At 50.5% G+C, this 12,211-nt stretch overlaps 1 protein-coding gene across 5 annotated transcripts in view; it reads left to right on the forward strand.

The window, feature by feature from the left end:
* GOLGA3 (golgin A3) overlaps positions 1-8,901 on the forward strand; it is a 43,861-nt gene extending 34,960 nt beyond the window's left edge. For all 5 annotated transcript variants that reach the window (XM_045041280.1, XM_045041279.1, XM_045041282.1 and 2 more), the window contains exons 18-24: positions 155-271; positions 2,810-2,949; positions 3,498-3,630; positions 3,869-3,991; positions 5,006-5,170; positions 5,990-6,153; positions 7,064-8,901. In XM_045041280.1, coding sequence (XP_044897215.1) covers positions 155-271; positions 2,810-2,949; positions 3,498-3,630; positions 3,869-3,991; positions 5,006-5,170; positions 5,990-6,153; positions 7,064-7,283 — 1,062 coding nt within the window. In that variant the 3' untranslated portion in view covers positions 7,284-8,901. The remainder of the gene's footprint in view (positions 1-154; positions 272-2,809; positions 2,950-3,497; positions 3,631-3,868; positions 3,992-5,005; positions 5,171-5,989; positions 6,154-7,063) is intronic.
* Positions 8,902-12,211: the final 3,310 nt, after the last annotated feature.

Below are 12,211 nucleotides of genomic sequence, written 5' to 3' on the forward strand. Positions count from 1 at the left end.
TGCACTTGCTGGCAGCGCATCGTGACGCTGCGTGTCACCATGCTGCCAGGTTCCCCGCGTGGCCCTGACACAGTGGCCCTGCTTCCTCCTGGGGCTCTGCTGGCCTCTGAAGTTTGAGTCCCTTCTCACGTGCCGCATCGGCAATGTGCTGTAGGTACAGGCGGTCTTGCAGCGGAAGGAGGAGGAGGACCGCCAGACGAAGCAGCTCGTCCACGCCTTAGAAGCCGCGCTGGAGCAGGAGAAGGCCAAAGTGCACAGCCTCAAGGAACAGGTGTGTGAAGCTTCCCACTGGTTCCAAATTGTCACCTCAGAGCCGATTGGAATGCGGTTTTTCAGTGTCTAAAAACTGAGCATGTGAACCCTTGACACCTCAGTTCCCTTTCAGGAATTTACAAGTGTCTTTGTACAAGTGTCTTTGTTTACAAGTGTCTTTGATGTGTTCTGAGAGCAAAGCGTCATCAGAGCATTGGTAACAGTGAGCGGCCGGGGGGAGCCCTGATGGCCATCCATGGAAGAGTAGCCTTGGATTAACACAGAGGCAGCCGTATGGGCCTGAGATGCGCACACAGAGCCCCACAGAGGGTATTTGCTGGGGGAAAATGTCCCACGTGTACTGTTGAGTTAAAAAAAGCAAACTGCAGAACAGTATATGACTCTGTTAGTGTTCAGAGCGCAATTGAGGAAGGTGGTTGCGTAGACCCTTTGCCATTTCCTGGCTGCTCGTCTCCATGCTGAGGTGCCCACCAGTGCGTCAGGTCAGTCTTCCTGCAGAGGGCCTGCCCCTTCCACCCCTGTGAGCTAGAGTCAACCTCAGTCCCCTGTGCTCCCCACCAGGTGCCAGTCTGTTATTCCTCATGAGAACGTAAGCGTCAGGGATGCCTGGCGGGGCCCGGTTGGTTAAGCGACTGACTCTTGATTTCAGCTCAGGTCATGATCTCACGGTTCACGAGACTGAGCCGCAGGCGGGCTCTACACTGTCAGCGCGGAGCCTGCTTGGGGTTCTCTCTCTCCCTCTGTCTCTGCCCCTCCTTTGCTCACACGCACACACACGCTCTCTCTCTCAAAAAAAATTATAAATTCTTGAAAAAAGAAAAAAAAAAGAACGTAAGCTTGATGGCTTCAGGGCCGTGACTCATTTACCCTCACGGCCCCTGTGCCTGGCACAGAATGTGTTTGCCGTGTGCACATGGGTGCAAGGGTGCGTGTGACCTGGGTTTTGCCGCGTCCTTTTTTTTTTTTTTTTTTTAATTTTTTTTTTTTTCTTTTCAATGTTTTTATTTATTTTTGGGACAGAGAGAGACAGAGCATGAACGGGGGAGGGGCAGAGAGAGAGGGAGACACAGAATCGGAAACAGGCTCCAGGCTCTGAGCCATCGGCCCAGAGCCTGACGCAGGGCTCGAACTCCCGGACCGCGAGATCGTGACCTGGCTGAAGTCGGACGCTTAACCGACTGCGCCACCCAGGCGCCCCTTGCCGCGTCCTTTAAAAATCTCTCCATGGTGATATAATAGAGATAGAAATAAGTAGTTCTTCATTTTTTTGAGTGAGACAGTAAAATATTCTTTTAAATAGGACAGCTTTAAGGTCTGTTAGGACTGTATTACCATGACCCCATTAGCCTCTCCTGCAGTCGGTCTTTGTCCCTTGCATGAAGGTGAATGGAGTCAGCCGTCCTCCCTACTTTCCTGCCCCCAGTTTCCATATTTTGCTCACTTACTAATTTTATTCTCCTTTTAATGAAGTTGAAAGTAAGAAACTTGTGAATAAAAGTGCTAGGGAAAGTGATGGATATGCAACATTGGCTTAACTGTGAATGATTGTCAATTATTTCTCTAAATGCGTTTAGTTTAATTGTCCTGATTGTATGAACGGTACATGCTAGTAAAAAAGTTAAAAAAAAAAAAAAAGAGGTCTTAAAGATTGAAGCAGAGATCACCTTGAATTTGCTCCTAGTGATAAGCCACTGTTAACATTTTCTACTGGAGTTTTTTTTTTACTTATTTATGTGAGTTAGATTTTGTATGTTCAACTGTCATATATTGTAAGTATTTTTATTAAACTTCTAAAAAATGAAGTGCTGCTAGTACAATTAGACAAGAAAACTAAGTCATTAGAAGGAAAATGGGAGATTTTCTTACATTCTTAGAATTTGCTGGTCTCAGAAACCTTGGGAGGCTCATTGTTTACCGAGAAAAGGCTACTGTGTCATGAATGCGTAGTAATTAGTGGCTCTACTGCAGTTACTTGGTATGGTGGAAAAATGTATTCCTCCCAGAAAACATGAACCATGACTGAATTTAACAAGAAATCTGGAGATATGCTTGAAGAGGACTGTCAAAACCATTTAGATCACAGGGTGCCTGGGTACTCAGTCGGTTGAGCGTCCAACTCTTGATTTCAGCTCAGGTCATGATCTCACGGTTCATGGGTTCAAGCCCCACGTTGGGTTCCATGCTGACAGCATGGAGCCTGCTTGGGATTCTCTCTCTCTTTCTCTCTCTCTCTCTCTCTCTCTCTGCCCCTCCCTCACTCGTACTCTCTCTCTCAAAATAAATAAATAAACTTAAAACAAAACAAAACCGCAGAAACTGTTGAGATGAAGACAGCCTGGAACGTGTTTGTCACCCGGCAGAAACTGGCAGCCGCACGCTGCACACCAGGCATGTGTGTGGTGCTTCAGTCCTTTGGGACCTTGAGAAGCTTTGGAAGAAGCGGGAGCGGGTGGGGCTGGCGGTAGTCCTCGCGGATGCCACATGGCCACATTCTGTGTGGTTCTTGCCCTTGGTAATGCTGGTGTTGTTCTGTTAGGTTGCTGCAGCCAAGGCGGAGGCAGGACATAACCGCCGCCACTTCAAGGCCGCCACCTTGGAGCTGAGTGAGGTGAAGAAGGAGCTTCAGGCCAAGGAGCACCTGGTGCAGAAGCTGCAGGCCGAGGCTGAAGGTCTTCAGTGAGTGCCGCGCGGCAGCGGGCTGGGCCACCGCCACACAGACCCCATTCGTGCGCTCAGCACGTGAAGGTCACCCGTGTTCCGGCACGTCTCGGGCATGGGAGGCCCATCTAAGAAGAACATACCAGATTCCTGTCTGAAGCCTGCAGCGCCACTTTGAGATGTCAGTGCTGACGTGGCTGTGCCCATCGTGTGCCTGCTGGTCCTCCACCGAGGACAGAGAGCCCTCCCTGTGTGTGGGGCACACATCCGAGGGCCGTCCCACCCCCCGGGCCCGATGCAGCCTCCAGAAGGGCCCATGCGGGGATCCGTGTTGAGCGCTTTTCTGCCACCATAATCTGTCACGTGGGCGCACAGAGTGTCCTCCCCAGGGGCTTTGTGAGGATTAGTCAGGGCAGAGCGCTGCCAAGCTCCCAGAGCAGCCCCCGGCGGGGCGAGCAGTGTGCGAGTTTCCGTTGTCATGATGGAAAACGTTCGACTGACAACATTTTGTGGCGGGGTAGGTAAGCATGCTGTAATTTCGTTCTTCCTTGTTTTCTTTCTGCCAGGATCCAAGAGGGGAAACACTCCCAGGAAATAGGACTGTTCCAGGCGGAGCTGGCGGAGGCCCGGACCCAGCTCCAGCTCCTGCAGAAGCAGCTGGATGAACAGCTGAATAGACAGCCTGCGGGAAACCAAGAGGTGACCTTCCGGGAGGCTTTGCGTCTCCAGGGGGCAGGGCTGATGGAGCCAGGGGGCGGGCCGACAAAGCTAGACTCTGCTGATGGACGGTTCACACGCTCATTCCTTCGTTCCCTGTGTGCTTGGAAAGGATATTTGTTGTTTATAAATATGATATTAACACACAGATGTAGTTAGAGTGGTTTTATAGTGCAAGAAAGCCACTGTAAAATTCTCTTACACTTTTTCCCTCCTCTAGATGGAAAATCTCAAATGGGAGGTGGATCAGAAAGAAAGAGAAATCCAGTCCTTGAAGCAGCAGCTGGACTTGACTGAACAGCAGAGTAAAAAGGAACTGGATGGAATACAGCACTTACTGCAGGTATCTGCTGTGTCAAGGTCCCGGGGCAGAAGGTCAGAGCCAGCAAGCACTTCACGAGGCAGTTGATGATCATAGTACTAGTCCCAGGTACCGTGGCAGGCAGCACGCTAAGTGCACGAGTTATTGTTGAACTCAGCGCTCCCGCCAAGCCGTTTTGCAGACATCATTTATTTTGGAGAGAAGTCCACACAGCCCAAGGAGGCCAGACCCCAGCGCTACGGATGGCCTGGGTGAGCTGTGTGGCATGTTCCCGGAATGGGATCTGGCAAAGCACAGTCAATGAGACGAAGCATGTGAAACGTTCACTCTGACAAACTTCTCCACAAAGAAATCTGCGTACAGTCTTGACACAGCAAAGGATCAGGAACGTAGCTCTTGCCGGGATTCCTGCTTGTGAGCCGAGGGCTTGAGTAACATTAGGCCTGATTTATATTCTTCTTTTTTTTTTTTTTTTTAATTTTTTTTTTTCTTTTCAATGTTTTTATTTATTTTTGGGACAGAGAGAGACAGAGCATGGACGGGGGAGGGGCAGAGAGAGAGGGAGACACAGAATCGGAAACAGGCTCCAGGCTCTGAGCCATCAGCCCAGAGCCCGACGCGGGGCTCAAACTCACGGACCGCGAGATCATGACCTGGCTGAAGTCGGACGCTTAACCGACTGCGCCACCCAGGCGCCCCTGATTTATATTCTTCTTTAGTAATGGTGAGGTTTATTCTAGTAGCTGACCTCGGAGTTTAAACAGGTGACTCGGGGTCCAGTGTAGATAGCAGGCACGGGAGTGTTGCTGGCTCCTCGGCAGAGGCTCTGAAATTTGGATAAAAACGTTGAGAACGTGAATGTGACAGGACACTGCTCGACCTAGACCCTGAGGAGGAAGTGTGCTTGCCACACCACGTACCTCATCACATAAAAATCAGTGTTACGTTTCTAGCCCCTTAGAATTGTGACGTACAAACTTAAGATCTTAGCAGCGTGTTTAAGCTTTTAAAAACCTATGACTTCCCTTCCCTTAGAATATCAAAGCTGAGTTGGAGACGGTGCGAGAAGATCTGTCCCTGACCCAGAAAGATAAATTTATGCTGCAAGCTAAAGTCTCAGAGCTGAAGAACAATATGAAGACTCTGCTCCAGCAAAACCAGCAGCTCAGGCTGGACCTGCGGCGTGGCGCGGCCAAGACGGTACTCGGGCTCTGTGCCCCTCGGTTCGCTGGGCCCACTGCAGGTCTGCTGGGCGGTGGCGGGCGCACCGTAGTTACTCAGACGTGAAGTTACATGTAATCAACCAGGAGCAGGTACCGTGTGAAGATAAATGGTGCCGGAGTATTGTGCTTAGAAATAGGTCAAACCCTTTTATTTTGGTGCCTTTTCCAAGAGCGTGAGTTCAGGTACCGTTTTGTTGTAATATACTTTATAAACCATACGAGGGCATCATTTGCTGTTGTTAACAAGAGCCCCGGGCCTGGTAGGCCAGCTAGCTGGGACACAGCAGCTGCCAGGATGGTCTTGGGGACTCAGGGACTCTGAAGCTGCCGTCGCAAGCCTGCTCAGATTCTCCGCACGCCTGGCTTTTGTTTCTCTGCTCAGTCTACGTAAATATTGTCCAGGGGCAAAGAAATCACTCAGACTCAGGTTTATTTACCATTGTTTGCCTGTCTGTGAAAAAGTTTGAAGTCCTAGAAAGGGGAATGGTATGAGTTGAAAATTGACTTAATTTCTTAGGGATGTGCAGAGTCAAAGCCGTGGTCGTTCATGGAAAGCCCCCCGCGAGGAGGGGTGTTCTCATCCTCCTGGGGAGCCAGCACGTGCTTAGTCGCGTGTGTGAGGCAGAAGGTTCATTGAACCCCGTGGCTGCCTGCTATGCTGCCCGGGAAGCAGGGGCCATGCCTTCCCGGGAGGCTCCTCTGGGATGACCTGTTGTGACCCCGGGCACTGATGAGAGGAACGTGTGGTGGGGTCCCCCTCTTAGTGACACCACTAACCGTGTGCTTTCAAAAACAGAGAAAGGAACTGAAAGGCGAGGCCGGCTCTTCGGGCCCCGTGACGCCGGTGAAGATCCCCGACTGTCCCGTCCCGGCCTCCCTGCTGGAGGAGCTGCTGAGGCCCCCGCCTGCCGTGAGCAAGGAGCCCCTCAAGAACCTCAACAGCTGTCTCCAGCAGCTGAAGTACGAGCTGCGTTCTGTGTTCTGTGTCACTCGGTCTCGAAAGATAGACTGCAGGTTTAATTTGGAAGAATCTTTTCTCTTGGCAGGACCTCATGCCCAGCAGAGGCTGAGCAGGCCTGTGCCACATGGGGTCACTTGGGCTGTCGGTCCCTGTCATCTGGGGAGGATGGCCTAGAACTAAGTGACCCTGAGAAGCCCTTGACGAGCCAGGACCTGAGCCCTTAGAAACCCCACAGCTGGATGTTCTGCTCCCGCCAGCCCGAGGCCAGTGTTTGCAGGGTGTGGCCATGTGGGGACATCTTTCGTTTTAATTAAAAAAAATTCACCCCCCCTTTTTTTTTTGATGTTTATTTATTTTTGGAAGGGAGTGTGCAAGTGGGAAAGGGGCAGAGAAAGGGGGAGACACAGAATCCGAAGCAGACTCCAGGCTCTGAGCTGTCAGCACAGGGCCTGACGCGGGGCTCGAACCCACGAACCGGGAGATCGTGACCTGAACCCAAGTCAGACCCTTAACTGACTGAGCCACCCAGGCGCCCCGGGGGATGTCTTTTTTGACCCCGTGTCTTTTTTGACCCTGCCCTGCCCTGTGGCAGGCCCTCAGTGCTACTGATGCACCTCCCTGAGTAGAAGCCCCCGTGTGCAGAGTTGCACGGCCTATTGGCCTCCTCTGCATGTGCAGAGAAAAATGCTGAGTCCCATAAATCCTGTGACCCTGTCAGTGTTGCTGGTCCCAAACAGACAGGTTCTGTCAGCCCCCTGAAGGTGCTGCGGTACCTGAGGGGACTGCTGTCCAGGTCAGGCTTCTTAGGATCCACGTTTGAGAGAGCTGGTTGTCTCCAGGGAAAGTTACTGCATCTCGTCTGGCTCTCCTTTGACTAGCCTTCCTTCCCCTGTCTCCCCCTCTCTCCAGGCAGGAGATGGACAGCCTTCAGCGCCAGATGGAAGCGCACACCGTTACCGTGCACGAGTCGCTGTCCTCGTGGACTCAGGGGGACCCCTCTGCCAGCCCAGCTCCCCTGGGAGATCACGCCAACCCCCGGGGAGACACGGAACAACTCGGGCAGTGCAAGGTCTCCAGACAGGAGCTTGGAACAGCGGCTGCCGAGCGTCCACAGTCCGAGTGCTTGTAACTACCCAAAGGAATATTCTTTTGTCAAGGTTATTTATTTGACTGTTTGCTCTGTTTTTCTAAGAGACGAGGTTTAAATTTTGCATTTGCCTTTACAAGGAGTAAAAGGACAGAACGAGAGCTGAGGATTAGAGAAATAGTCATTTGCAAATCACAACTAGCTTTTCCCACAAAATGACCAAATCTTAACAACATAACCTAGATCTCAGCAAGAAGGTTTTGGATGTGTCCGAAGGGAATCTCTCACGAGTGACTGTAGATGCTGCTGTCTGAGTAGACGCCAGCCGGCGGCCCCCACTGGCAGTGCTGCGTGACCGGGTCCCATTTCTCTCTTTCCTGCCCAATTCAGTAAGAGCTTTACCTCTTTACAGAAACGAAAGTTTATTTGCACCTTTGGTTTTTATTTTATTTTTAATGGCTATCTCACCATAGGATGTGTATATAAATACTGAAAATCGATCTAATCTTTAAAAAGTATGTCTGTATTATTTAAGAATGACCTGAATTGTCTTTTTGTTGATTGCCTTTTGAAAATGTGCTGTCAGGAATTAATGCACACGTAGGGTTTAGGGATGTCAGTCAGAAAATTATATTTTAAGAAATCATTATATTATTTACTGTTCTAAAACCAAATATTCTTAGAAAAGGGTCTTTATTTTAGTTTCACTTTATTTTTGAGGGCCTTGTCGTAAGTGCACAACACCCCCTGCCATCCAACCCTTGGCCCGGCACGACCTCACTCACCTTAGCTGACCCCAGTCACTATGCGCTGGCCTGACGTGTGAGATGCTTGGGGAGAGGTTCCAGGAGAGGAGGGGAGGGGGGCCAGGGCTCCAAACCCAGGCTTCCCCAGGCCACCACCCCCCCAACCCCACGCCTCCGCGAAAATGTCCAGCAGAGCCTGTGTGGTCATCAGAGGACACGCTGGACTCTTCAGAAGGTTTGGAAGGTCCTGCAGCCTCTCCGCTGGAGACACTGAGGTTTCTAGAAGGGGCAGGTCAGCTCCGTGGGGAGGCGTTGGCGGTGGCCTCCCCAGCTGTCCTGTAGGGGAGGAGCTGGATTTGGAGCTCCCTGAGCGTGGTAGGTTTCTCGTGGACATTTCTCCACCTGAAACACAGAAGCGCTGCAGAAACTGACTGGCCGTGACCCCTGACGTCTGTAACTTTGTCCCCTACTTGGCTGAGAAATCTAAACTAACCCTCACTGTTGTGAATTAGAGCAGAAAGGCCTCTGGTGCGGATCTGCTGGTCTGGAGATGAACTTGGAGGGGTTACTGATGGGGCCACATCCGCCTGTGTCGACTCACTACTTTTGTCTCTCTTGAGGAGAAAACAGTTTGGTATTTGAAAGCTGTTTGTGTTCTCTCACAAGATGCTGTTAGAAGGTTCACTGATAAAGTAGCGTTAACCACAAGATGTTTAGTGTTTAAAAAAATTCCCTAGCGACTCTTGGGACTTCTGAAACGTGTATATCACTTGTACAGGGTTAATCTTAAAGTAATACTTGAAGACTTCATTATAAATATATCCTATTTTTCATCTTAAGTTGGAAACCGTTTTTGACAAAATTGTTTTTGTACCATTAGAGAAGAAAAAAATCATAATTTACATTCTTATTTATTTGGGGTGTATTATCCTCAGTTTTAATTTTAAAACCAGCACGTGACACTCAGCCTCCTGCCGTGGCTGCTCCCTCACTGCTGCATGCCGGTGGCCCCCCGGGGACGGTCACTGTGCGTCTTCTCTTAGGAAAGGGTCAGCTGGTTGTGAGCAAGTCTCTGTTCCTCACCTCCTTTCCTTCACGTCTTACCCTCTGTGTGCCGTGTGCCTGCGTGTGCGCCTGCACATGCATGTGCGTGTGGCTGTGCCTACGTGTGTATGTGCATGTGGGTGTGTGTGTGCCACTGTGTGTGCATGTGCACGTGTGAGTGGACCTGTGTGGGTATGCACATGTGCACGTGCGCATGGGTATGCCTATGTGTGTATGTGCATGTGTATCTGTGTGTGTGTGTGTGTCCGAGTGTGTGTGTGCATGTGCCAGTGTGTACCTGTGTATGTGCGTGTGCCTACCTGTCATTGTGTGTGCGTGCCTGCCTGTGTGTGTGCATGTGTGCACGTGCTCATGCCTGTGTGTGTGTGCTTGTGCATGTGCGTGAGTGCCTGTGCCTGAGTGTGTGCCTGTGTATGTGTATGCCTGTGCTCATGCCTGTATGTGCCTGTGTGTGTGCGTGTGAGTGTGCCTATGCGTGTGAGTATGCGCCTGTGTGTGCGTGTGTGAGTGCGCCTGTGTGTATATGTGTGTGCGTGTGTATGGATGCATGTGCTCGTGCCTGCGTGTGTGTACGTGTGCTCCTGTGGCGATGGCAGCAGCGCCTCCTGGTTTCCTGACGTCACCCTGTGCCTTTGTTGTCACCCTCTTCGGTTCCCGAACGCCCTGGCTGTCCCACCCGCCGTGCTGTTTCCCGTGTGGCCACAGCCCCGGATCTGGGGCCTTTCAGTCCAGCCTTTTGTTAGGCTTCCTTAACCAGCCACTTGAGAGAGAAAACTGGACTTGGAGGCCACCTGCCCCTGATCTGTTGAGGGTTTGTTGTTTTTAGCCTCCGAGGGCCTCGACTGCTACCTCCCAGAGCCAGAGTCTGCAGTGAGTATCATTTGAAACGTTCTCCTGTTGTGCAGAAGTGGGAATTCGGAATTTACTCCTGGAAAACAACAGTCTGGTCTGGAGTGCTTAGAAACCTAGGTTTGCTGTTACGTTACGTCTGTGGATATTATTCATCCTAGGTCACGAATACTGTATGTCGTGTCCTCACTGCAGAGGACACTGGTTTGGACACTTCGTCATGTCATTTATTCCTTTCTTACGTTCCAGAAAAAATGTTACTGCGGCGTGGTTATCGCTGATCTTTCTGTGGAACACGGGATGGATGCCCTTGGGTCTTATGGATTTATATGCTTTTGTTCTACTTTTTGGAAGGTCTAACAGGCAAAGTTCTGACAGGATGTGAAACTGTCCGAGTGAAAGGTCCGAGTAATGGGACAGGCCTGCTAAGAAGATTCTCACTAAACTCTTTCTCAGTTTACAGACTTTTTTTGGTGTAGATGCTGCCGAAGCCATGACATGTGTTCCTACTCCCATGAGTAACTTGTCACATAGAAATGACGTGTCCTGTGTAAAGATTTCTAGTAGTGAAAGGGACCAGCCTATCTGAAAGACACATGTCCTGGAGCCTTCCGCAAGGACCCCTGTGACATGTGAGACATTCTGAGCCTTATTCGAACAAGTTCACTGACACACGTTCCAGGCAAATCTGGTTGTGTGATGGTCTCAGGTTATAATAGGATCCTGGAGGGTAACGTTTTAGAGGATCTAGAAAACTTGGTGGCTTTAAGTTACTCATTTCTGTTAAAAATTTCCTCATGAAAGGATGTCCTCAGGTTGGGGCTGTTCAGGGGAAAGGTGTCACCGTGCACAACGAATTGTAACTTTAAAAAGCATGTTGATTTTTTATAAATGTAAGTGTGCTGGGGAATTCCTTAAATTTTGTGCAATAAACTATTTTTTGTTAAAGATTTTCACATTTCATTGGGAGCCTTATTTAATCTACATATTTAGCCATATTTGGGAAGAAGTTTTATCTTGTGTTTTATAACCTGTGTTGAAATACTCGTCTTCAAAGAGCACCTCGCCGTCCTGGCTGTCCTGCCAAAGATTCACGTGGTGTGAGATCTCACTTGTGCCGCTTCTGACTCCAGAGCAGCATGCTCCCTGCGCCCTGCCCCCGGCAGCCCACACCGCATGCACCTGCTGCCTCATGAGTACAGGGAGGGAGGCGGCTGCCCTCGGGGCCGTGGGCACATCCCCGAGCTTGTCCCTGCACTGACTGGGCACTGCTGTCATGACTGTCCGCAGCTGGACCACCAATAATTCTCTAAATCTCAGTGTCGTGGCTCCAGTCTCCCCTCTTCCGTTCGCTGTCTAATTGTGATCAATGAGAGTAAGCCAGACGCGGAAGTCTTTACTGACCAGCAGGAGAAAGTGTACAGAACGGAAGTGAACTGGTGATCACAGAATGTGGTTTTGCCGTGGGAGTTATGCATTTCGCAGACCCCACTTTACCAGCTTCCGTAACCAAGGGTCAGGTAATATGTGTGCTACACAGAGCTTAGGGGAAGCCTCCTGCCCACCTGCTTCTGTGGCCCTAACTTCCTGAAGTAGTGAGGATGTCATGTCTTTTTCTCTACAGCAATCAGGAAAGGGCTGGTTCTGTGTCCCTGAACTTTTTTTCTTTTACCTATAAAGTTGCTAAACATTTGCAGGCACCGAACTGACCCATCGATGGACTGACTTTTTAAGCACGCCGCGTCCTCTGTGGTCGTACAGCAGTGTCGAGGAGGGGCCTGGCTCGGCGGTGGCAGGTGAGCAGGGCCGGGTGCTGAGTGTGGGACCCAGGACTTCCTGCTGATGGGAAGCCTGGTGTTCAGGAATCACCGGATTATTCAGAAATCTCTCATGCAGATTATGTGGGAAATAGGATTATTTATGCCGCTACCATCCAGTTTGATGGACAAATGCAAGAGCTCTTGGAAGAATCTCCAAGCCTTTCCTAGAGAAAGAATTCTCAGCAATCAGCAACTTGTGAAACCAGAAGCATTTACTGGAATCCCTCTTGCCTTTATGCATGTGCTCAGTTGACAACAGACATCGCAGATTCTGGTAAAAAGTATGCTTCAGCAGTGCCTTTTCCTAGAAACAATGGGAGATACTAAACTGTGTTGCTCTCCCCTTTTTCTTGCTGTTTGGTGTGGGGCAGGCCTTCTCACATCCCGGCCCCCCTCCTGAAGGGCTCAGGAGCAGCACAACGACATCCCTTGGGGACAGTGTACCTCCCCCGAGGTGAATGTGTGTGGACCAACCGCAGCACCGGGGCGG

Source organism: Felis catus, chromosome D3, assembly GCF_018350175.1.
Source record: "Felis catus isolate Fca126 chromosome D3, F.catus_Fca126_mat1.0, whole genome shotgun sequence".
Lineage (NCBI taxonomy): Eukaryota > Metazoa > Chordata > Mammalia > Carnivora > Felidae > Felis > Felis catus.